The 25,386-nt window shown below is 42.2% G+C and overlaps 1 protein-coding gene across 2 annotated transcripts in view; it reads left to right on the top strand.

Annotated features, from left to right (window-relative positions):
- pdlim2 (PDZ and LIM domain 2 (mystique)) overlaps positions 1 to 25,386 on the top strand; it is a 51,884-nt gene that overhangs the window by 6,542 nt on the left and 19,956 nt on the right. For both annotated transcript variants that reach the window (XM_058637177.1, XM_058637176.1), the window contains exons 2-6: positions 7,003 to 7,129; positions 10,902 to 11,053; positions 16,521 to 16,590; positions 16,704 to 16,849; positions 17,950 to 18,013. In XM_058637177.1, coding sequence (XP_058493160.1) covers positions 7,037 to 7,129; positions 10,902 to 11,053; positions 16,521 to 16,590; positions 16,704 to 16,849; positions 17,950 to 18,013 — 525 coding nt within the window. In that variant the 5' untranslated portion in view covers positions 7,003 to 7,036. The remainder of the gene's footprint in view (positions 1 to 7,002; positions 7,130 to 10,901; positions 11,054 to 16,520; positions 16,591 to 16,703; positions 16,850 to 17,949; positions 18,014 to 25,386) is intronic.

Here is a 25,386-nt window from a genome sequence, read left to right as displayed (position 1 = left end):
CTGCTCCTGACCACCAGGAGGTTCCACTGAAGCTTGTCGTGTAAGTACGAGTGACACTGTCGATTGATTTCATTGCAGTATTTCAGAATTAGTTTTTTGGCTAATATATTTTTTTGCATTACTATTTGATTTAAAAAAAAAAAAAAAAATCTTTTGTAAATTAAAACCCTTGAGGGTGTCTGCGTGTTAGAGCAGTGTGTCCCTAATTCAACCTCATGAGACCCGTTCCTCCATACCTCCATTATCTCGTTTTTGCCTATAGGGCCAATCTCTCATTGATTTGACAGGTGCCAAAGGCCTTTAACATAAAATAGCTTATACACACACACACACACAGCAGGCTTGAACTTCCCCAGAGAGGGAGACTGTCCCTGTGGAAACTTAAATGGAGTCTGAGCCAAGTGCTCATTATTATTGTTGTTTGGGGTTTGTTTTTTTCTTCCCCCTTTTATGAGTCCTGCCGCTCTCACTGTGATTTATATACACACGACGCGAGTAGCGCAAATATTCGGGTCTTTTTAAACCATGTGAATCCAAATAATTTTGTGTGTCTGAAGCTGCTGTGAAAAAAAGATAATCATTTTCTGCCAGCACATTCCATTATGTTTTTGACCCTCAGTTTAACCATGCATGTGCCAGTAAAGCTCATATTTATGACATATTTCAGTGTTTCCCACTAAATTGATTCGAATCTGTGATGGTCATGTGGATACACACATGTCCAACTACTAAGAGCTAACTGTTTTCATAATTGATTAATCGGTCTGTATTTTTTACACATTCTCAGATTTTTTTAGCTTCTTAAATGTCAATACTTTCTTGTTTCTTTGTAGCAATCACAGTGTTCCCATGGGTCCTTGAAATCCTTAAAGGTTTGAATCTGAAAAAAAACAAGTCAAGGCCCTTGTATGTTTTTGAAAATCACTCTGAATAGACAATGAAAGTGCTTGAATCTTGTGCAAGAAAGAAGTGAAGTTGTTATTTAGGTAAATGTCTTTAGCCTACAATGTGTCCTTGTTTGTTACAACGTCAACTACTGTTTCATGCCCTGCATTGCTTGATTTACGTAGACTAGGCCTATGCAGGACAGACGCGGAGTCATCATTACTAGCGTTGTAGTGGAAACTTTCCACTGTCTCTCTCCGTCGTTGGTGTGAGATTCTGTGTAGAACAATGAGCTAGTAAAGTTGAGCAAGAGACAGCAAATGACGACGTGATGCCTAGGGAATGATAATTCCAAGATTCCAATTCCAATCAATAAAAGTTGACAACATGGGCGAAGACGCTCTTACAAGTTACCCTCCCATCTTAGGCTGTGTCAGCAAATGTGGTCCTTGAATTTCAGGGTATTGGTCCTGGAAAGTCCTTGTAAAGTCTTTGACCCTGAGGTCTGGTTGGTAAAAACTGTTGCTGGAGCACAAGGCATTTAGCGCTCCACTTAGTGCTACAATGTAGCAATAGAGCAATTATGTATCTATGTTGTTCAGAAGTGAAAAAGCTAATTTGTTAATGGAACTATAGCCTGGTCTGCAACTAACAATTATTTTGCTAGACCTATACCGTAGACGTAGACAGATTATATTTTAAGTAGTCAACAGTTTTTTTTCAGTCACGCCCTCGCCACACACTAGCCTAACCCACTAACAGTAGACGTCATGACTCCAGGGTGCCACCGTTTTGGATTGTTGTGCATCACTGTAGTGAAATGAAAACTCTGCCTGACAGAATAGAAAAAACGACCCATTGAAAGTTTCCCTCGCTTTTTTTGCTGCTAATTTCCCCCGTTTTAGTGTCAGTTGAGCCATTTTAATGTTAATGTGTATTTGGTACAATAAAATACATTGGAAATGCTCATTATTAGTTCAGAATACATGGCAGACAATGGAAATTGAAGTAAGTTGATGTCTTAGATGAACATATGTCAACTAGTTGTTGAGTCTTTATTGTGGCAGGACAGACCATTAACAGGTACCAAACCTGGCATCAACATATAAGACAATACAAATATTTACATCTTGGTTCAGTATATCAGATTATTTCAGACTGGATTTTGGGCTGTATTCAATTAATATTTTCAATTTCACTCAGCTGAATGTCATAAATGGGGCCTTCATTGCTTCTGATTTCCCAAAGGTCCCGATTCTATTCAGTGTTTGATTCGATATCATTTCATTCAAAGACATTTCAGTGTCCATACCAAATTTGCTTGCTTACCGAAGAAATTATCCCTGAACTATTGTAAGAAGTTGTAGTGAATTCACACCAACATGCGTGCTAGCGGCGGAAATTCAGTTTCTGTGGGTGAGTCACGTTAGTGAGAAGTCGACTTGAAGAATTCCCAGTGAAGTCAGATGGGCACAACCCTGTGGTAAACCTGTCAAGGAAATTTGTATGCTGTCTGTTTGGTTCTTGTTAGTCCAGACACCTCTTTGTTTCGCAGTGTGTAGGTATGCAGGTATGTTTGTGGTACAGTTACAGTGCCAGTTCCTGCTAGAATTCATCTCATTGTGTCGTGTGTGTCGGGATTGTCCTGCCAAATTGGCATGTGCTGTAAAAAAGTCCGATGTCACCAGAGCAGAATTCACCTTTTATGTAAATTGGCAGCTGCCCAGCGCTACTTTTGTGTAATGGAGGGCTTTCATCCAACTGCGTTCAGCACTTTGTTCCTAAAACCCCCATCAGCAGCCAATTAAGCACAACCTGAGTTTACCCACTCATCATTGCCACCACTGTATTGTTTTCTCTCTCGCTGTTTGGTCGTTATCGCTCATGTTTATACGGTCCTTTCACTTTGACATTGTCTGCCTTTAGCGTCTCTAACGATGCGAACAGTGGATATTTACACAGAGAATTAGCAGGGTGCTTGGTTGAAAATGGTGCTCTGCATGGGATGCTGCCGAGGCCCACGGAACTAATTGACACCCCCAGAGGCTGGGAAACGTTGGGGTGGCTGCTCCCTGTCATTATCACAACTGCACTCGATTTTCGAAGCCGCAGCAATTAAGAAACCTTAATGACGGTGAGCCCTGTAACCGTGCTAATTGTGGCCCAGACTGTTAATGAGTAACTGGGTCTGCACGACTTGTCCCAAACACTTGTGGAATGTGCACATCATGTAGTGGGCCAGTGTTTGGAGGGATTTATGGGAACAGCATGGCAGATGTCCTAGATCCACTTCCCCTTGGCCTTTGATTTAGATTTTTTTTTTTCCTCCATTTTTATTGTTCCCAGTTGTCAATATCTTTGATGACCCAATTGGCAATAAGTGTAATCTTTGACAGGCTTTTATTACTCTACTTTTAGAAGAGTAAGGGAGTAAGTCCGTAATATATTGTATATGTCAGCGCTTGTGCTGCGATCTTTAGAAGTTAACCCCTGATTAACTGATGAGGTCCCATATACAGAACTGTTCAACTTCTTTTTCCTTCTGTAATTGTGCTTTTCTCTGAAATAAAGTATGTAGAGTTGCATGTTTGTTGCCAGTCACCCAGTTTTATAAGATATGTTGGGTTGCTGTGGTAATAAGAGTAGTAAGGTCTGTGTAGGATATAGTCATTGTTTAATATAACTGTGTACCACGTCTGTATTGCATCATGAGATTGTAGGAAATATTCAGTTCACTATGACACACCCCCTTTTCAGAGAGAGAGTTTCAGTTTACGCCTCCACTGTGTAACTGTGAGTCAGCCTTTTCTATTACAGATTGCATAATTTGCCCACTGGCTTCACTTTACATCACCTGTACTGACATAAAAGCCATGTGGTTCGTTTGGTTGGATCAGTGGTTGTGTCTATGTTTACTAGATAAAACTCTGTTTTGGAAGTTATTAATCATCATTACTAGGGGTGGGAATCACATGGTACCTCATGATACCAATAATATCACGATACAGCGATTCTGTGATAATGAATATATTGCAAGGCTTTCTGTTTAACTGAAGAAAACAAAACGGCAGTTGAAAGTGCAGGATTTTTCTATGTATTCACAAAGGAGATCAAAGTGCATAAAGTCTATGTATTGAACTTGGATGGGGCAGCGCTCAACGTAGCTTTGCCCGCCTTTATCCTACTACAAACTTGTTTACTTTAGAGCGGCTTCCTTTGTTAACTAAAATATTGATATTTGCCCTGGAATTTCGATTATCTTATTCGACAAGGAAGTATGGCGATATATCACCAAATCGATATTTGTATTTAAGATTGGACCTGAAAGCTAAGAGAGAACCTAATAACATTAAAAATGAGGAAATCTGCAGATTCTGTCTGAAGGAGCAGCATCTGGAGATCATGCTTCTCACCAACACACACACTTTCATGTGTGACTGAGTCAGTGAAAACACCATTGTGGGAGACCTGAAGTGCAAGTGTCTTGTGTTTATACTAACCTGTAAATCCAATCATCACTGCAACCACGGAGCTGTCTCCACATGCAGTCGTCATAACAGCTACAAGTACAACTATGTGTGTCGCAAGGTTTTACGCAAGTTCTGCATACTCTGTAACAGAAGTGAGTGTCACTGCTAATTATATACAGTAATATCTACTGAAAGTGGTCGTTTTTGTGGGGGTTTTCTGTGACCCTGGTGCAAAATATGTCTTTCGTCACTGGCATTCACTGTATCTCAGTAGTCGTCATCATACTCAATGAAAAGTGACTTAAGGAAGACTGAAAAGATGCTAAATATCACTAGAATGTGTCCGACTTCAGACGTGGGAGTGAAGAAAACAAATAAGTGTTGAAGATTAACAGTGAAACTGAATCGTAAAACGAGGGGAGGAGGATTTTTCACACACTATTTTTACTTGAATGAACAATACAGATGAGTGATTGTTCCCCACACACACGGGCAGCTGCACTGCACATCCACAGCTGTGTTGTGTCTGTGTGGTCACCGTGTCTGCAGTCAGACCGTCTCTCCGCCCGCAGAAATGCAGCGAGGGCTGGACATTTACTTCTTCGAAAGGTGGGGTTATGACAGAAAGTTGCTAGATTTGTCACTTTTGAAAAAGGTTGCCAGGGTTCTGCAAAGTCAGCAAGTTGTCGAATACTTTGTGTAGACAGCATTGTCTTGTATCACATCACAAGGCCACGATAATCGTCACTGACTTTAAACCCAGAGCTCAGTCTGAACAAGGACTCACACGTGGACTCGTGCTCCTGAAACGTCGGTCTGCAAGAGAACCGGAGCGATCGCACATGGTTTCAGTTTGCGATGACATCACCAGAAACGATTTTATTTATAGTTTCACGTTTAGAAATTCACAACAGATTTTTGATGGAGGCAGAATTATGCAAAAAAACTCTGATTCTGATAGAGAACATCCATCGAGGAGCTGCGTATTTACAGAACATTTCAGCGAGTTTATTTACACAGCCCATTCTCACAGGCTGGGATTAAAGAGCTACCATTCTACATGCCTATAAATCATCACTGTTTGCTGTATACATTGTATTCAGTGATTACAGTTGGACACAATGAAACCAGGCACATGTTTTTGTTTGCATTCGCCTGTGTTTGTCTTGAAAAGGATTCATTTGGATTTAATGAAAATCTCCTCGGCTTCGCAGGCACTTAAGCGATGTTAATCATGTGTCTTTGGTTTCAGATTCTTCCCATTCCTCTTTGATGTGGTTACATAATCCATGTCAGAGAGACTTAGGTCCGCTGAAGTGAAGTGTTGCTGGAGATGAAAGGCGACTTATGCAAATGTTTGCCGTCTTCACTTGTGGCTCTAATATTAATAAGCTTGACCGACGAGTACCTTATGAAGGAATCACTCAGCCGTACACGTGTGATTCCCACATATTACTGACATCCACATGGAAAGAGAGACTTTCCCTTTCCCTTTTAGGATCCTTTTTTTTTTCTCAATAAAACAGTTTTCCCACGGGTCTTTGAAATCCTTGAAAGTGTGTGAAAATCACCTGAAATAGACATGGGTCATTGAAAGTGCTTGAATTTTGTGCAAAAAATAAGTGAAGTTGATATTTATGGAAGTGTCTCTCGGTGTACGTGGAAATGTCGAGTCATGATCACTAGCAGCCGTCGCCGTGTCCTCCTCAATCATTTTGTTCTGCTTGTTTAAACGTTTCTGCATCAGCTACTTAAAAGTTTATCCAATTTAGTTTTATGTTATTTCATGATTTACTTTTTCCCCATGTTTATACTTACAAACGAACAAATTCAAGGCCCTTGGAAGTCTTTGACAATCGCCCTTATTGGACACGGGTCATTGAAAGTGCTTGAATTTTGTGCAAGAAAGATGTGATATTTAGGTAAATGTCTCCCTTGTTGGTTACGCTGCCACCTGCTGTTTCATGCCCTGAATTGCTTGATGTACGCAGAACAAACGTTGAGTCATAATCACTAGATTAGTGATCATTGAATCATTGAATATGTTCTTCCTTTCTTTGCTCCGTATAACAAAGAAATCATTAAAAGCTGAATCACTTCGTCATCAGGTTTGACAAACACTGATCAACATTTTGTAATGTTTTCTGACATTTTATGGACCAAACGATAATCGAATTCACCATAATCGTAAAAATAATCCCATGTGAAATGAATTGTAGTTGCAGCTCTAACTCAACTAAGTCTTTGAATGATTTAATTATTTGCTCGCGCTTGTTTGCTACACCTTACCAGCAGAGCATCAGTTCAATGTTTCTGAAAGAAGATACGGGTTGTTTTCCTTGAACATTGTGTCCATTGATATGATCTGTAAGCAACAGTTAGTCAGTTAAAATCAAATATTGACTAATTTTCATCAAATTCCCACAAAAACCCGCCAAAAACAGGAAATCAAAACAAAATTGGAGAAGACGACATAGAGAGGAGGGGCTATGATATCATTTTCCCAAAGTTATGTGTTGGTTGTCCACATGATTTCTTGTTCATGTTTTCCAAAAAAATGCCAGTTGCCTGTGGATTAAAAACTGTGTTTATGGGCCTTAATCTCATTTTCACCCCCGTCTTTTTTTGTTTTCTTTTTTTTCCCCAGGGCTTGGACAAGTGACTGCTGACCCGATCACTCGATGGCGCTGGCGGTGAACCTGATCGGTCCTTCCCCATGGGGCTTCAGAATATTTGGTGGACGGGACTTTAAGAAGGCCATCACTGTATCAAAGGTACTCGCCAGCAGCTGCTGAACCCTCTCACACCTTATCAAGCCACATCCTCCTGTTTTTGTCGGAGCGGTCTGAAATGGCATGTCATGCAAAGTCGACTTCCTCGTCGCCGCCGCCCCCTTTTCTTGTCTTTGTTTTTGTCTGTTTCACACCTATTTCCTTGACTACCAAACCTGTTAGAATAGAATGGAAGTGGATTACATTAGTAGGAAACCACTGATTACAGTTGCTGTGGTGGGAGGTGAGGGGGGGGTTCCCTGTTCCTCAAGTGTGCACATGTGACTGTGCACACTTAGCTTTTTGCACAATGTGCATCAGTAAATTTGTACTTTCACATTTGTTTTTGCTCCATATTTTCACACAAAGATATTCAAACAAACGGAAACATTTGCGCTGTAGGCAGACAGCACACAGTAAACACTACCAGGAAATGTTATTTAGACTAACGTGTGCATGCCAGAGACACAGCTCTGCAGCCCACTGCACATCCTGGTCCTATATCATCACCTCAGTCTGGATTTTTCCAGAGAGTCCTTCCCCACCAGCTCCTCCGACCATAAAGGAAAAATTAGTGCAAAACCGTAGCAGGGCACCAGAACTTCAAACGCAGCGCTTTTTAAAAAGCGTTTTATTATTTGCCGCCTCCTGACAACTTCTGCTAGAAAAAACATGTCTTCTCATGAATGATGGGCTTTTACGGCAGATTTAGTTACTGCAGTCTGGTAAACAACACCAGCGTGTTTTGCTTGTCTCAAATATCAGACAGATATGTGAGGTAACACCAGGCTCCTGCAGAGAGGCGAGAACTTCATCAATGAAATTGGTCTCTGAAGCCAAGTTTGAGAAATGGCCTGTCTCATCCTGCTGCTAACACACACACACACACACACACACACACACACACACACACACACACACACACACATAGTTGAGCAGTTCTAGGGTTGGACCCTCTGAAGTAGTTAGTCCCTTGGCACAGAGACGACATGGATGCCCTCTTTATTCCTGTCGGCCTGAAAGATAGCTTGCCCCCGTTTGTCTCGGGATACAGACCCTGTGGAAGAAAGAGGTACACCCCCCCCCCCACGCCCCGCCCATAGTTTGTGTGAAACCATGCGTGTTATGATCAGAAAAAGCACACAGTATTGTGGGTCGACCACAGCAACGCCTTAATTGCCTCTCGAGGAGTCTGCCCACAAACACGGTTACCTCTGCCGGTCCTGCTCAACTAAACTTACAAATAGCCAGTTTATTAGCATTCTCTGTGCATCGTTTCACACTCCACTGATGCAGAGAAAATACTTCGTCCTCACTGTCTGACTCTATTTGTTGAGTTTGTATTGTCTGTATTTATCTAGTAGATAGATTATATAGATACGTTTGTAAACCTGCAGGAAATTCAAGCGTCTAGTAAAGCTCAAGCATGCTAGGAATGCGTGATATTGGACATTTGCCGATATCTGACATGTTGATATATCGTAGTGTTTATAGCCGATACCGATTATGTGTACATTTTTCTATATACGTTTTCTAGTCATGTTGCAGCAGGTGCAGACAGACATTGTCTTCATTTTGCAACACGGATAAACAAAAAAAGTCGATCTTTATTGACTTTTTATACTGGTATTGTCCGATTTCAGTATTGTGTCGATAATATCGTGCATCCCTACAGTTTACGTCGACGTTAGACGAGTAGGGAATGAAATAAATTAAAAATGGAAGTTATATACATCTCCTCTTGAGATGTATATCATCAGATTTTCGAGGGGGTCACTTAGAGCTGAAACAATTAATCGATTATTAATCGATTACTAAATTAATCGACAACTATTTTGATAATCGATTAATCGGTTTGAAGCTTTTTTCATGATTAAAACAAGATTTCTGATTGTTTAAGCTTCTTAAATGTGAATATTTTCTCCGTTTCTTTGCTCTGGATGACAAAGAAATTATAAAAGTCAATCATTTTGGTTTGTGGACAAAACAAGACATTTGAGAACATCATCATTTCCAGGTTTGACGAACACCAATCAACATTTGTTAAAGTTTTCTGATATTTTATGGATCAAACGATTAATCGATTAATCGAGAAAATAATCGACCGATTAATCGATTATCAAAATAATCGTTAGTTGCAGCTCTAGGGTCACTCACTCACTGTCTCAAGGAAAGGTGACATGATCATGAACGAAAGGATCTTGGTCCAATTAGAAGATCTAATATTGAACAAAGACAAAAGTTGCATCCAACACCAACTGTTAATCCTTATTTATATATCTGCAAATTTGATGCACTGTACCTTTAACTTGCACAGAGCCTTAAACAAACAGACTTTGATCCACTCTAAACTTTTATCACTGTCACAACATCGCCATAAATATGATGACGTGGTCACAATAACAGACTTGTTACCATAGTTTCTATCACATGGTGAGATGTGGATCGTCGTTCCATGGCTTTGTTTTAAATTGGAGAGAAGTGACATTTGCCACCGCAGGCCGTGCTCGCCCCACCAGAGTCGCAGCCGCCGCAGCCTCGCCCTCTCATTTCTGCTCCTTTTGTTTTAGTGGGCCAGTTCAGTGTGCGTTTGGGGAGGCTGAGCCCGAGGCTGGGACTGAGACCGCTGGCTTGGACGAGGTGTTGTCGGCCCATTAGTGTGGAATTCACTGTGATGTGGTGCCGTGGCATTGGCTTTGACATGCGGTGAGGGCCGGGTGTCAAAGGTCAAGCTCAGTCAAACCAGCGAGGAGCGTCACACTAATGACTCCCCCCCCCAGGGTGTCGTGAATCTGTCCACTGTTGACCGGCTCTGTGTGTGTGTGAAATGCTGTGTCGTCTGCTGGTATTTACTATGTTATGTAACTGCTGCTGTGAGTGGCAGAGAGGGAGGGAGGGAGGGAGGGAGGGAGGGAGGGAGGGAGAGACAATACATTACAGATGTGAAGGCGCTCTTCAACACCTTGTCTCGACTGTTACCCAGTGATTTGAAAAGGCATTGATCATTGGCATCTACTGAAGCCAACTTGCGGTATGAACAAGTGCAAGATCCAAAATTAAAGATGCAGTAATTATGTGATTGAGATCAATTTTGTGACCAAATGGCATAAGGTTGAAATTTTGCAGTCATGTAGGAACTTACTGGCGTAAAATTTTTGCTCTTCAGATGAAAAATGAGGTTTTGTTTGTTAACAAAAATGTCAAATCCTCATGATTTGGATATTTCTTCTTTGTGAAAATGAAAGTAAAGATGCTAAAACTGCCTGTTGCACCCGTTTTCATCACACTACAGTTGCAATAAGAGCTGGGTTATCGCGATAAAGTTTCGTGTCTGTCAATACTGAGAATTATTGCGATAAAATGTCAGATCATCATGATTTAGATATTTATTTTTTTGTGAAAATGAAAGCACTCATTTTGAATCCTGACATTGGAGCAGGGTTGTCACAAACTTTCAGCTCTGTCAAATAAGGTGAAACCAGTTAATTGTGGTTTTAAACAGCAATGTTGGTTAACAGGGTGTTTTTAAACGTGCTATAGAAAACAAGTACTAATCATTTAAAAAAAATACTTTTAATCACAATTATGTACAGTATTAAATTGTATTTCATCAATATCTTTTATTATAGTGTTTTCTTTGGTCATGTCGTGCTGCTCCAGCATCGACACTTGCATACATCCACAAACCTAAAGTCTTAAGGTTTCATTTTCAGAGCAGCACCCTGGGGCCGGTACATAGATCCTCACTGGAGATCATTCTTTTTTGTGCCAACAGGTCAACGGGGGCAGCAAGGCGGCACAGGCCGACCTGCAGCCCGGTGACATCATCCTGCAGATCAACGGGGAAAACACGACGGACATGCTGAACGCCGAGGCGCAACACAAGATCAAGAACTCCAAGACCCAGCTGCAGCTGATGGTGGACAGGTAAGAATAAAAACGATGCAGGTTCATGCTGTGGAGGCAGGAGACAGTGTTTCCAGCGTTAGATAATCAAACACAGAGAGGGAGGTCCCATCCGGTACGCATGTCACAGTCTGGGACACGTGTGCGCCGCTCGGTCCCTTCGGTTCATGACGTAAAGACGAAAGAGATGCACAGAGGCATGTAGGGTAGTGACTAGGGCTGTAAAATGAATGATCATTTTTTTGCCAAGTAAATAGAGAAGCATGTTTAATGATGTGTCTAATCAAGCAGCTCCATTTTTTTTAGTTTTTCCATGATGACGGAATAATCTGATTAGAGCTGAAACAATTAATCGATGAATCGATTATTAATCGATTACTGAATTAATCGACAGCTATAATCGATTCCTCGATTTGAAGCTTTTTTCATGATTAAAACCAGATTTCTGATCTTTTAAGCTTCTTAAATGTGAATATTTTCTTAATTTCTTTGCTCTGGATAACAAAGAAATGATTAAAAGTGAATCATTTTGGTTTGAGAACATCGTCTTTTCCAGGTTTGACCAACACAATCAACCTTTTTTAAGATTTTATGGAACAAACCAGAAAATAATCGAAAGATTAATCAATTATGAGAATAATCGTTAGTTGCAGCTCTATATCTGATTAAAAAAAAATCTGTAAACGGTGGATTATTAAGCCGTAGATCTGATGCTGGTGTAAAAACACATATACACCGTGTGAACTGACCCCAGCTCAGCGTGCATTGATAGAGTTTGCACTTCATTCATAAACAGAGTTTGACACAATGCCACGCAGCCATCTGCAAAATAGCTTCACATATGAATGTCTTTTAATGACTTTAATGTTCTCTCTGTGTGTGTGTGTGTGTGTGTGTGTGTGTGTGTGTGTGTGTGTGACTCCAGTGTTCCCAGCCTCTATCTTTAAACACTTTATCGTTCGACCACAGCATAAACAAAACAAGTGATTGTAATCAGGGGAAATGCCAGCGTCTATCAGAGCCACACTGTCCCTCTTCCCCGGGCTTTCTTATTAAACCCTCTTTTGAGATTTGCCAAGACCTTGTTTGGATGACAGAGACTTGGCTCCTGGAAAAGCCTTTTCCTTTTTCTCGGCTGACATTTTGATTAAAGGTTCTTTGCTAAGTTGTCGTTTCTCGTCGCTGTCGTCCCCTGTCGCTCTCTTTCTTCAGTCCTAATGCACACAGACATGCAAACCCCCTTCCTCCTCCTCCTCCTCCTCCTCCCTCTCCCACACACACACACACACACACTCACTTTCACATGCTTCCTCCCTGAACGTCCTACGTACATGTGAGTGAATTTTTGCCGACTGACCTCATGTCTCCCACCGAGCCAGGAACAACACCATTACTCCTCGCCTCGCCCCGGACAATGCCACTGTGTATCTACCGCGTCTTTAATCCCACTGTTAGCTGTCGGTGCTTTTTAGCCTGAGGGCTGTTAGTGTATGTGCTGCTGCAGTGTGTTTCCCCCACAGGCTCCTGTTTTAAAACACGCTATCTGTTTGAATTACGCTCAGTCGGACCCGTCCCAGGGGAGCTGTAATCAAGTAGCACAATCTGTAATGTTAAATTTGTTTGCTCGCTTCTGCACAGCTCCACATCTGCTTCAGTGCAGCAGCGGTGATGTGGGCAAACGACGGTCGCTCCCAAAATAGTGTCGTTGGCCTTCAGCCCACGAGCAGAACAGAAACATGCTGTTTCAGACATGTTTGCGGCTTTGAACGGAGACACGGGTTTGCTGCTGGTGCGTCGTGTAACATGTTCTGTTGTAAAGCACTTTTAAAAACAACCACAGTGAACCAAAGTGCCGTACAGATAAATAAAAGGTATAATAGCGAGAAGAAGAGGCGATAAGATGCATCTAAAATAACAACTAATGATATAAATGCATGAGGTTTTAGTTGTGCTTTTCCTGCAGCTTCTTTTTCGGCTAAGTTTTGGAAAGTTCCGCTTTAAACAAATGCAAAAAAAGCACCAGAAATGAGTTAAAGTTGGAGTACCAATTTTGACCAAACCAGCGTAAACATCCATCCATTATCTACTGCTTTATCTTGACTGTTGTAAAAACATAACGGGAATGCTCCCCTGACCTGGTCATGTGTATTTATTTTCAATGGCCGAGGAAGCCAAGTTCATGCCGTTTTGCATGCTTCTGTTTAGGGCTGCAACGATTAGTTGATTAATCCATTTCTAATTGGTTACTAAATGAATCATCATTAATTAAAGCCAGTTTTCTGATTTTTTTTTTTTTTTTTTCAGCTCCCTAAATGTGGATATTTTCTGCTTTCTTTGCTCCATAAAGTTATTTTGGCTTGTGGACAAAACAAGACGTTCAAGAACATCATTTCCAACATTTTCTGACATTTTATCGACCAAACAAGTACTCGATTAATCGATTATGAAAATAATCTTCAGTTGCAGCTCTACTTCTGTGTTTTACTCGCGTTTGGCTCCTCGCTCGGTCAGACAGTCGTTTCCTCCGACAACGGTTTTCTCTGCTTCTTTTTCGCCGGCTCTGCCACGATGAACGTCTAAAATAACTCTCGCTGCCTTGATCTTATAGCCGGTACCTGGTGTGTTGGTCTGTGTGTGTAGTTGTGCTAATCGCAAGACCTGAGGCTTCGCAAGACCTGATTCTTAAGACTCCTGATCTTGCAGGGCTGCTGTTCCTCTAACAGACACTTAACCATCACAGTGACTCCAAAGCTGTTAAATCAGGGTAAAAATCCTGTAAATTTCTGCTTCAAATGTCTGTTTATTTTAGGGTTTTCAGTTAAAAAAAAAAATTCAGCTTTCATGAAGAGAAAAGAACAACAGTGACTGAAGGACAAAGAACTTCAGAACGACTGCAGCGACAGTTGAACAGGGACGTGTGAGCGCTGGAGAAGTGGAGACACGGAGACTGTGACTCTCGACCACATGCTTTGTTACTCCACTTAGCTGCTCGGCAAATCAAAGCCTGTGGTGTATTCAGGATCAGGATCCGCGCGGCCGTCCAAGAGTGAGTTCACATTCGTGGAATTTGACTCCGGTTTTTCATTCCTCGTGTACTTTCACATAAGAACAGGACAAACTGCACTGAGCAAGCAAGTCCAAATGTTCATGAAAACTGTGGGGTAAAGAAAAACGCTTAAAGCTCTGTTACTTTCTTTTAAAAAAAATCCTGAAGGTGATGAGATGAAGAAGAGAAGAAGAGCAGACTCCTGCTGCGAGGCTGCAGTACCACTGCTGGAGAAAGAGGGAGACGGAGAGCAGCACTGTAGCTAAACTCCACTCTGTGGTTGTGTACAGTCGTTAAAACAGCAATTAAATTTGCTGCAAATAACGATTATTTTCCTAATCGGTTAATCTGTCGATTATTTTCTCGATTAATTGAGTAATCGTTCGGTCTAAATGTTGATTTATGAAGCAGAAACGACCAGAAATCTTCATCCGATTAATTGATTATCAAAATGGTTGATGATGAATTTAATAATCCATGAATCGAGTAATTGTTTCAGCTCTAGTCAATTCACCACAGGTTTGTTTCACAATTAGTTTCATACATTCAATACAAGAGCATTCGTGTAAATATTGTGTACAGACACTGATGAAGTGCTCCTGCAGTGGAATCCAGAATGTTACTAATGACTTGAAACCTGAATTTTTAAACACTTAGCTGCCTTTTTTTTTTAGCCTTTTTTATTCAAATATAATTAGGTGATAAGTAACATGTTTTTCTGAGAGGTGACAAAGTCCGAATAGGTAATTTTTATCACTTTACGAGGACTTCAAGTTCACAGAGATAATCCTGATCAACACGAAGAATCTGCCTCGGGCAGGTGAGCGTGACGGCTCCAGGTCTCGCAGCAGCAGCTGTGAAGCGCTGATATCAGCCAGAGGTTTCACGTGTTGATTTATGTCGGCATGAAATCCCTGCAGTGTGAAGTCACTGTCGGCGTTTTGACCAGGAATTCTTTTGTAAGCGAAAACCTGTGCGCACCTGTAACCCGTCTGCACGGCTGCTCTCGTCCAAAGACCACAGCTTCTTGTGATGAACGTTGTAGAAAAGGGAGCAACTACTCTTGATTCCAAGAGTTTTTCATGCACATTAAGATTTCTCCTACGGGAAGAAATGTCTTATGGCTGCTGTATCGGTTTCCGTCCTGTTGCCATCTCTCTCCCTCTCTCTGTCTGTGCAGCAGTCCAGGCCACGAGAGCAGAGGTGTGTTTCTGGGTGATTTACCACAGGCATCCAGGCCTTCCTGTGTGCCTCATTACCCCGGGCTCAGCCTAGAGCCAGTCAGCCTCTGGCCCTGCAGCCACGGGGGCACTGTGTGTTTGCATTGGCGTTTACGCTTGCCCATATTTTCCCCTCTCCAAAATTCAGTTACGGAATGGCTCGCAGAATGTGTTTTCTATTTCAGCGAGGAGAGTTCAAGCGGCTCGGCCCGCTCAAGTCGTCGCTGCAGTTAATGAGGCTGCTGCTGTTTTTTTTTTCCACACGAATCAAGTTTGGGCAAACATGGCGTGACACACACAATTCCTGGGAAGATGTTTGGATGTTCCGCCGCCCCCGCGCACAAACACCAACATGACGGTGTTGTTAATCCCTTTCTGTTAGTCATGTAAGGTGGAATTCTTGATGCCCTGCCCATCTGCGATGCCTCCTCCGCTTACTCACGCTGGTGGAGCCAAGAGTGAGTCCACAGATTTGTTTTTTACTTTACCGTCGATGCCATGAGGATGGTTTCATCGTAGCATCCATTTTCACAGCAAAACAACACAATCGCACAATCGCTGTCTTACAACCACCGCCAAGGAGGTTATAGTTTCATCGAAATTAACTTGTAGTAAAACACAGGTGACCGTGTTGAGCTCTCTGAGTGCTATTGTTTTTCCTGATAAGCTACGAGGGCATTCAAAGTGGATCCAAGGCCAAGTTGCACTCATAGCAATTCCAGGGGGCCGTCTGATGAGCTTCTAGGCTGTGTATTTTGAACTTGAATGATTTTAAGTTTTAATGATTGTGAGTTTGGTAGTTGAGGAGTTAGGGCATTTGTTACAAACCGAGCGGATGACTTCCTCCCTCAGTTCTGCATCCAGGTCGGATAACATGCGTTACTTTCTACCGTCATTTATGCCTGATTAACGCCGACGTTCACGTTCTCCTTGTCATCAGTCGCAGAACAGAGATCTTTGTTCTCACTCTACAAGTGAACGACTGGAGGAGAGAAATCACTGTCCTGTTTACATCAGCACGCTCGCGCTTGTGTTACCTGAATGGTCACATGAGGTTTAGGTTTTTAGCTTGGGAAACCAGGCTACATCATTGTGTCCTAGAGCAAGACCACTACAGAAGAGCTGTTTAAGACAGAAAAACAAATCACTGAGTGCAGCTTTATGTTTTATTCAATTATACATGGTTCATGGTATTTTTCTCTCATTCTCTCTCTCTCTGAAGACCTGATCCCTGCAGCCCCAGACAAACCAACGGCATCAGCAGCCCTGAACAACTCACTGGACGCTTCCAGGTCAGTGCCGCAGCTTCACACCAGCTTTGAATCTACCTACAGTTTGTCTGAGATATAATTGGGGAAAACATTAACATTAACATTAACATTCCTTTTGATGTGATGTTTTGCAGGAGTCGGTAAAAGTGAGTCGAGATGAGAACCAGAACTACAGAGAGTACACCATCTCCAGCCCCGCGTCACTCTCTCCTGGGCCTTATTCACCCGATCCTCCAGCCAGTCCTAACGGGAAGAGGCTGACACCCGTCTCCAACAAGAGGTAGCTTCCCCGTCTCTGTTTTAGTCTGTCACTGCAAATCTTACACAAGAAAGACAACGTTTTTTTTTCTTACATAACGTCAGCAATCAACAATGTCGGTGACATTGTGATGAGTACATAAATGCCATCTTGTGAGTGTTGTCATGAAAGCAAAGGATTATGTGGCTAAAGTCGCACAAATGTCGTTTTTTTTTTTTCCATTAATCAAACAATTCACCTGTAATTCTCGATAAAACATAAAGTGTAAGCAAGGAAAGTTTAGACATGGAAGTGAAAAACCACCGTGTTTCAGCTCAAACTGTCGTGATAAGAAAACAAAGGCAGGAGGTGTCGAAGCAAACTAATCCAGTGATTTAAATCTCAAAAGAGAGTTGAGCTCGACGTTTCAGATGGACGGTTGTTTTTCACAAACCTGTCCGTTTGCTGCTCAAACAGGATTAGATCTGGACAAAGGCCCGCGACAAGTGCTCTCTTGACTCCACAACAGGCTCCAGAGTCAGTAGGTATGAGAGTCACCGACGGAGAGCGGAGCCATGGGATTGTACTGTAGTAACAAAGGATATGCACAGGATATCACATTCCGCCGTTTGCATTCACGTTAACAAAAGGCAAAAGTGTGGAACGTTCACCTCGCTTCTCTCGGCCCTTTGTTGACCGTCCAGGACGAGGTTTTTTTTACTGGGTCACAGGTCAAATCCATCCTACCCTGCGCCGCCCTCATCCTAGAACTGAAAGTTTATACATGTGTTGTCCCTCGTCAGCTCTCAAGGTAACAGAGATTTATGACGCTCCAAATAAAAACCAGGAAATGAGGATCATAGGTTGTCATAAGTGTTTAGTGCCAAAAATGTTAAAGTGCTTTTGCTTAACGGCTTATTTTATTGCACACAGATTTGTAAATTGACCCTTTTGTACACATTTTCAACATAGAATACAGACACTTTCCTTTGTTGTACTTCATTTAACGTGTGTTTAAATGTATTAATGTTGTTTTAAGAGTGTTTCTGTAATAATCAGTCATTTTAATGCAACTTTGTCCAAAAACAGCATCATGCACACAGTTGAATGTTTCCAAAATCTCTCCTTTCCTTAAATTATAGTGTCCAACTGCGCTCATGGTCACCAGAGGAGAAGACTCTCAGTCTGTCCAGGCCTTTGTCACAGGTGAGTTTCTCGTTTCTTTGTAATTGTGTCGTCTGAAGCAGTTTTTCACCGTTTCAGAGATTATCTATCCTTTGATGAGTCAAAGCTGCACAATGTCTTCATTACGGATGGAGGCTCGTTTATAGGGAGCATGGAATTACTCACCAACCACAAACATTGTTTGTTCTCTACAGTAAGGTGTCCATAATTTCCCCTCCTTTGTTGCTGCTGTAGTTAAAGGCTGCGACTTCACCCAGACGGATTTTTTTGTGTGTTTTATTTAGTCTGCGCTGCCTCGGTCTGTAAAAACAACATCGTCTGAAATCGTAGCTTTTCCTCTTCTTCGTATTGTTTCTTTGATGCCACAGAAGATGCCCTACAAACGAGGCAGGATACAGAGAGGCTCTGACATTTTTATAGCAGGGAGTGAATAAACTCAAAAGGTCGTTCTCTGTGACATTAGGTTGAGCAACAGTCTGAAGCACTTTCACTCAGCGCCTGCTCCAGGCGGAAGAAGATTAATATCCCTTTGAAACAATGGCCTTAACCTTTTTAGTTGCCTGAAAGGCGACTCATTTGTCTCAGAGTGTTGAAACACAGACTCGGGGGGTTATCATAAGACTGCAGCTGAATTGCACTGTACTCATTTGCCATTCCAGCACCAAGAGGGGGAGACTTGAGGGTTTCTGGAAAGACTTCAGCGATTTTTAAAGGCAGAAAATGTTGTGGGAAAGTTCATCGTGAACTATTTGAGCTATGCTCGCATGCTTCGTCTCAAGCTCGGGTCCCACAACAAACAGAACATGCAAGATGACAGCGGGGGGAACGAAAACATACAAGACCTTTTGTAATGACACCAGAAATTCCTGCCATTTTTATATCTTTTGACGTTACATGAAGTTGGATAAATATGCAGAGGCTTGAACTTCAAAACATTCAAGCGTTCCCTGTAGGAAGCCGCTCGATGAGAAGGTTCACTTTTTTTTTCCTTCTTCTTCTGAATTCTCTTTTCGAGTTTGGGATTCTTTTTTGTTTGAGTGATGAATGGGAGTCAGATGTACCGTCTCACACTCTGATGTCCAGTTCTGAGCGAGCGGTAGACCGGGTCATCGTTCTCCCAGTGAGACGGAGATCAAAAACTTCTGACTCGAGCCAAGTATGAAGTCTTTTGTAGATATTGACATAACCTTCTCTATGTCGATCATGACTTCTCTCCCAATCTGACCAAAACTTGACTGAACCCAACAAGCATCCTGGGTTTCTTTGCTCGAACCCCAACAAATACCCAACACAGTTAATCTGTTACAGCAAATGAGAAATTATGGTCACATCCATCCAGGAGGAAGCAGCTACTGACCCCATGAACACACAAGTCACGCATCTCATGAGTTATCAGCAGCACATAGCACTTTTAGTTCTTTATTTATGGTACAGCCCATGGCAAAGAGGAATGGAATTGGGCTTGTAACCGGAGGGTTGCTCATTCAAGGGCTGGGGTGCCTTGCTCTCCATTGCTCTCCAGGTCCAGACAAGTACTGCTCCACTGCTCCATGTGCACAAAGTACTAATTCTAATTCTTTTATTCGCTCTTGTTGAACTGTAACCGCTGATAACTGCACTCATAATCCAACTATTGTGGTTTATTATGAGTTGTTGTGGAAGAAAAGGATAACATCCACCACGGATGGCTTCAAAAGCCTATGTGTTGCATTCAATGTCCATGTAAAACCCGTTTTGAAACCGAAACATTAGGTCAATCACTTATAAGCTTCTTCTTTTTATTCGACTGTGGGAGTAAACCTAGAGTAAACCTAACCTAGAGTAAACCTAATCTAGAGAAAACCCATGCACATGCTGTGAAAACAGGCCAAAGTTCCTTAACCGAACACTTCTATTCACTACACTGTCATGTGGTCCCATTTCCCATGTATATTTATTAAATGACTCACTGACACTATTTTCAGTGAAGCAATTTTAAAAAATTCCATTATAATTCACTAAAAGAACTTGAAATTACCGCGTTAATTGACGTGACCGATGTCCAACCCGAGCCTGACAATTATTTCTGGATTTTTTCTGCCTGAAACCCTCGGGCTGATGTTCGGTGTCCATGGCTCGAGAAAAGTCGTCCCAGTTAAAAATAGCCGTCAGGAATGCGAGACAGTGTCCATGCGTCTAACCAGTTGACCTCGTCATTATGGAGGCAGATCGAGCTGACATGAGTGTGATATGTGAGGTTCACTTGACCGACGGACGCCTCGGGCAGACACGACTGTCGACTGCTGGGAGATGATGGAGCTGCTTCGTGTCGAGTTCTCTGCACTTGGACATGAATAAGCTTGACTGTGTCATGGATCCCTTTTGGCTGAAGAGCGATTATAAATAAGCCATTTTGAATTCCAGCTGTGAATTCTGGAGCTCTTGATGATCGCTGCAGATTCTGTAAACACTTGTGTGGTTGTGATGTATTATGTGGCTCTGGATGAAGTAAGTGATAGGACACAGTATTGTGATAAACATGAGAATATTTCACAGGATTTATTTTGAAATGCCATAAGGGAGAGCCTGCATCTTTCCAGTCATTCCAGGATCTCGTGATTTATGACCATTTTATTTAAGATTTTTTGAAGAGTTGTGCGAAATAGGGCTGCAACTAACTGATTAATCTGTCGATTACTTTTTGATAACTATTGATGAGTTATTAGGTCCATAAAATGTTGAAAATTGTTCTTTTTTTCCTGCCCAAACCTGGAAATGACGATGTTCTGTCGTCTAGTTTGGTCCACGAATCAAAGTTTTAAATAATTAATAATTCTTTATTATATGGACCAAAGAAAGTATAAAAGATTCATGTTTAAGTTGCTGAAAAATCAGAGAGGTTGTGAAAACTCTAAAACCGGTTAATGGATTATCAAAATAGTTGGCGATTCATTGAGTAATCGGTTAATCATTGCATGAAGATTTTTGAATGGCAGCTTAGTCTGGATAATCAGGAACCTGATATCTCTTTTACGGCACAGTTACTTGTTACAGATGGTATTAGATTTGTCTTTTTCCCCCGTTTCTGACATCCGATCGGCTCGTCCCCAACGTGATCCTCCTGTGAAATTCAGACAATGATGTTTTCATCAATCCAAACCTACATTAACAAAAAACCCACGAGGAGTTGAGAGGTTGTGGCCAGCAAACCATTGAGGAGCAAACTTCCGCACTGGCTCACCAAGAGACGCATTAGAAGGCATGTTGTGGCCGCGCTCCCATCAGTGAACCCCGGGAAATGAACTCGCTCCTGTCATGGCTGTCCGTCCACAAAAGCCTTGCGTGTTTGTGGTATTTATGGAGTCGCCCGTTCGTCCCATTCTCCTCCCATTTTTTTCCTCATTTTCCCCTACATCGGAATTTGCATCCTCTCGTATCTTCTGGGAAACATTACATTCCTCTTGCCTCCCTCCACTCAAGCATCAACTTAGTTATTTTATCACGCTTTTCAACTGTTTATTCCATGTGTTTTGAGAATATATCAACAGTGCAAACGCCTTTTAAGTTGATTAGGATAGGGTTGCTTGGCTGTCTTTGCCTGACAGATTTGGTAGAACTTGCCATCATTTAGCCCCAATGGATGAGAACTTTGGTTTTGGCTGACCCTTCTCTCCAAGAGCCTCCTGCCGCAGAACTGTGATTAGTAAGTGAGGTTCTTTCAGAGTGCTCGGCTGGGAAATGGCCTGGGAGAGGCCTTCCATGCACAGACTGTGTGTTATGCTGCTCAGGCTGGCAGGAACACAGTAGCCCAGTGAGCCCTGACATGTGCAGTCCTCAATAACAAGGCCCTGTGTCCTGCTAAAGAGGTGCAGAGTGCTTCTGTATCAGGTGATCAGCGTATCTAAAAAGCTCCTAAAAGGCACTTCTTTTTTTACCTCCCTGAATGAGGAGAGCGGGATACGCAACATGATCCACCATTTTCCAGGGTCTTGGGTGTCCTGAGAAAATGCCGCCGTACAATAGTGGCTGTGATGGCCGAGGCTGTGGAAGGCTGCTGCCGAGTTTTTCCCCCGATGCGTCACAAGGCCTGTCGTTGTGTTGTGTTGTGTGACGGGAGCTGGAAGAAGTGGTGGGGGTCAGGGAACTGTACTTAGTCATCACGCCGCTCTGCAGAGCCCACAGTCTCACACTATGGAGCCATAACTGCCTGTCACACTAATTGAGAGCACATTATAATAAAATCCAATTAGATATTCATGTATATAAATAGAGATTGAGTCGACCTTGCCATTAAAACCTTTTAACACTACTTTTATATTGAGCTGCAGTCATCACGTGACTCAGTTTGCTGACAGTGCCACATTCACTGGCAGAGCTCTTGACAAATGAACGGCAGCAGCGCTGGTTTAAGGCTTCGCTGTGCACTTTAAATCCGTCAAGATGGAGCGATATACAGCCTGAATGCATGAGTGTGTAAACAGCCAGCGTGGACATCCATCCAGACATTACATCTCCAACTTTCTGCATGTAAAATAAACAATATAATATTTAACTTCATTAGCGTAGGAGTCTTAACGGCGCTGAAGTTGGCGTCCAAGCTCTTCAGCTTCCCTGTTGGCTCTTTAAGGGGAAACTCAAAGAAAACTTAACTTGCAACGGTCATGTCCACAACTGTGTCAAATAAAATAAAGGTTTTATTGATTTCATAGTGTGTCTCAAAAATACAGTTGGCCTTTTAAATATGTGCACTTTAACATCCGTAAGAAGAGTAACTCCCAACAGGGAAGCAGCGAATCCGGACGTAAACTTCTGACCTGACGTGATCACTCTACACAAGGAATCTGTTGTCTTTACAGCTGCAGCTAACGATCTTGTATCTTGCACCATCTGTATTATCGATGATACTTTATTTGTGGTTTGTGCAGCCGAAATGTCACTTTTAAACTTGACTCTTGGACATTTTTAACAAAATTGGTATCTTCTAATGAGGTCTCCAGTGGAGTGTATCCCACACACGTTTATTTAGTGACCTACTACACTTACCCGCCGCCACTGAAATTCCATGTGGTCCTTGGATCAACAGGCTTAGTGTGTCTCCTTGTGTTCATTGTGGATGGCACGTGTTTTAATTTCAGTTCAGTGTGTGACTGTAGAGCCTCTCGCTGCTCCTGCTCCTCCACTCTCTCTCTCTCTGCCTCACGTTGTCGTGACATGACAAAGTCGAGGAGACGCAGCTGCAGTGAAAGTATGGGGTGAAATTAGTCCCTTAAGTGCAATTCATGCTTCCCAAAAGTAAATTTGGACAAACATTGACTCCAATATAAACACACAAGCCCAAATATCGTTTTTAAAATGCGTGACCGCCACAAAATCTGCTGCTGCTGCTGCCGCTGCCCAGAGCTTCTGCAGCTCTGCTGTGGCCTCATCCCTAAATAGTGATGTTATGGGCACGTCCTGGCGTGTGTTAAAATCGAAATATGGCTTTGACCTGTCTGAGCTGTGGGAGAGGAAATACTCAGGTTTGGTGAAAATCTTGGACCACAGTTTCACTCATTGTCTGCACAACCCTGGGTCTGAAGGTTAGTGCGACTGTGGAAAGAGTGAATTAATCAGATGGTTTTGGGGTGAGGCCGCTGTTGGAGGAAACTTCCACCACTGAAGTGTCCTGAAGCACCAGCACTTACCGTCCAACAACTGTAGATGGTTAAATGACATTGCTTCTGACATGTGCTGGGAAACCCTCGTGGAAATATGTTAGTGGAGCTGTTTCTATCTGATTCAAAAGTGCCATGGGTTATTCTCGAGCAGTTTTGTTTCATCCTTCATGGGATTTAGTATCTTCTCACTCACTATCATGACAAAACGGGAAGAGAGAAGTGTATTCTCGATTGTCAGAGCAGAGCGGGCGATTGTGCGTGCATGGCTGGGCACGGTCATGATTCAGAGCGTCTGTTTATATCATTAAGAAGTCGCCGCAATGGGATCTCTGTGGCGTTGAAATGGGCCAAAACCAAACTTGCTTTTCAGGAGACGCGACCCGTCACTGGGTCATTAGGACCAGGCTCCATGTCGCTGCACTTTGAGGTTCCTGAGCGTTGCTTTAGGTTTGGTTACACGGCTTTTATAAATATTCCTTCTTGACCAGGATGACCATCTCCTGACACAGTGACACTGAATTTAGGTTTACACAAACCAAACGTTTCCTCTCTGGACTTAAAATGGGTGGAGTGGCCTTGGTTTCTGTGACATGTCACTTTGCTCTGTATCCATTCATACTCGGGCTTGGATTCCCATTGAGTCCAGACTTAAGCCTGCCGGGATTCGGTGGGTTGAGCCGGCTTCCAACAATAATAATCCAGAAATGATTGTCGGGCTTGGGTCATAGAGGGTACTTTTTAAATGACTTTATTGAAAATATGGTGCAAGCATTTCATAAATAGAAGTACATTATGTAACAATGAGTAGTAACGGATAAGTGATTGACCTGGTGTTTCTGTGAAGCACTGGGGGAGAGAGTCTATGTGCTGATGTGTCCTTTATGGAGTTAGATTTGTGTCAATATTTTCAAACACTTTTCACAAAAATATTGATTTAATCATTCAAAAATATTGTATTATTTTATGAAAATACACTTGTTCTTTGCGCCGTGTTTTTTTGTGGGCGGGCCTTAGGAAGCTGCCTGCTGATTGGCTACTGAGTTTTGGATTGACGGCTCAATGGACCAGAAGTAGTCACAGGCTTAACGTCGCTGTCCGTCAGGAACTCGCAAACAAAAAAACACGGCCCAAAGAACAAACCAGGTAACGCAAGTGTATTTTCAAACAGTAAAATACAATCTTTTTGAATGATTAAATCGAGATTTTTTTTTGCTTCTTAAAAAGTGTTAAATAGTAACACAAATCTAATTCCATAATCCTTTGGCCTGACACTTAACATCAGTGAATAGGTGATAGAACTTTAGTGTTTATATTATCGCATGTTCTCCCTTTCTAGTCTTGTCTTTGCACGGAATTGTCGCAGTGTCATTTTACTGCTGTTGTACTTGTGCACACTAACATATGACAAATGAAGCATATAGAAAAGTGCTATATAAATACAGACCAGTTATCATTTAGAACACAGTAAATTCAATACACAGACGATAGAAGCTGTAAAAAAAAAAAAAAGTTCAACAAGAGTTTGAAAATACAAAGTGATGTCCATTAATGGTGGGACTGAAGTTTTATTATACTCACAAATGCCTGTGATAAGTCATGAGGTGTTTAACGTGTGTGTGTGTGTGTGTGTCTGTGCGTGTGTGTTCGTTGTTTCCTCCTGGAGGTAACATTAACTTGTTATTTGCCGTAACCATGAATAAAGACTGTAACCACCGACGTGTCCGGTTCGGACAGGGAGAAATGCCGAGCCGCACTCTT

The sequence above is a fragment of the Solea solea genome, chromosome 8 (genome assembly GCF_958295425.1).
Source record: "Solea solea chromosome 8, fSolSol10.1, whole genome shotgun sequence".
Lineage (NCBI taxonomy): Eukaryota > Metazoa > Chordata > Actinopteri > Pleuronectiformes > Soleidae > Solea > Solea solea.
Note: the sequence above shows the minus strand (reverse complement) of the source record. Positions and strands in the feature narration are given on the sequence as shown.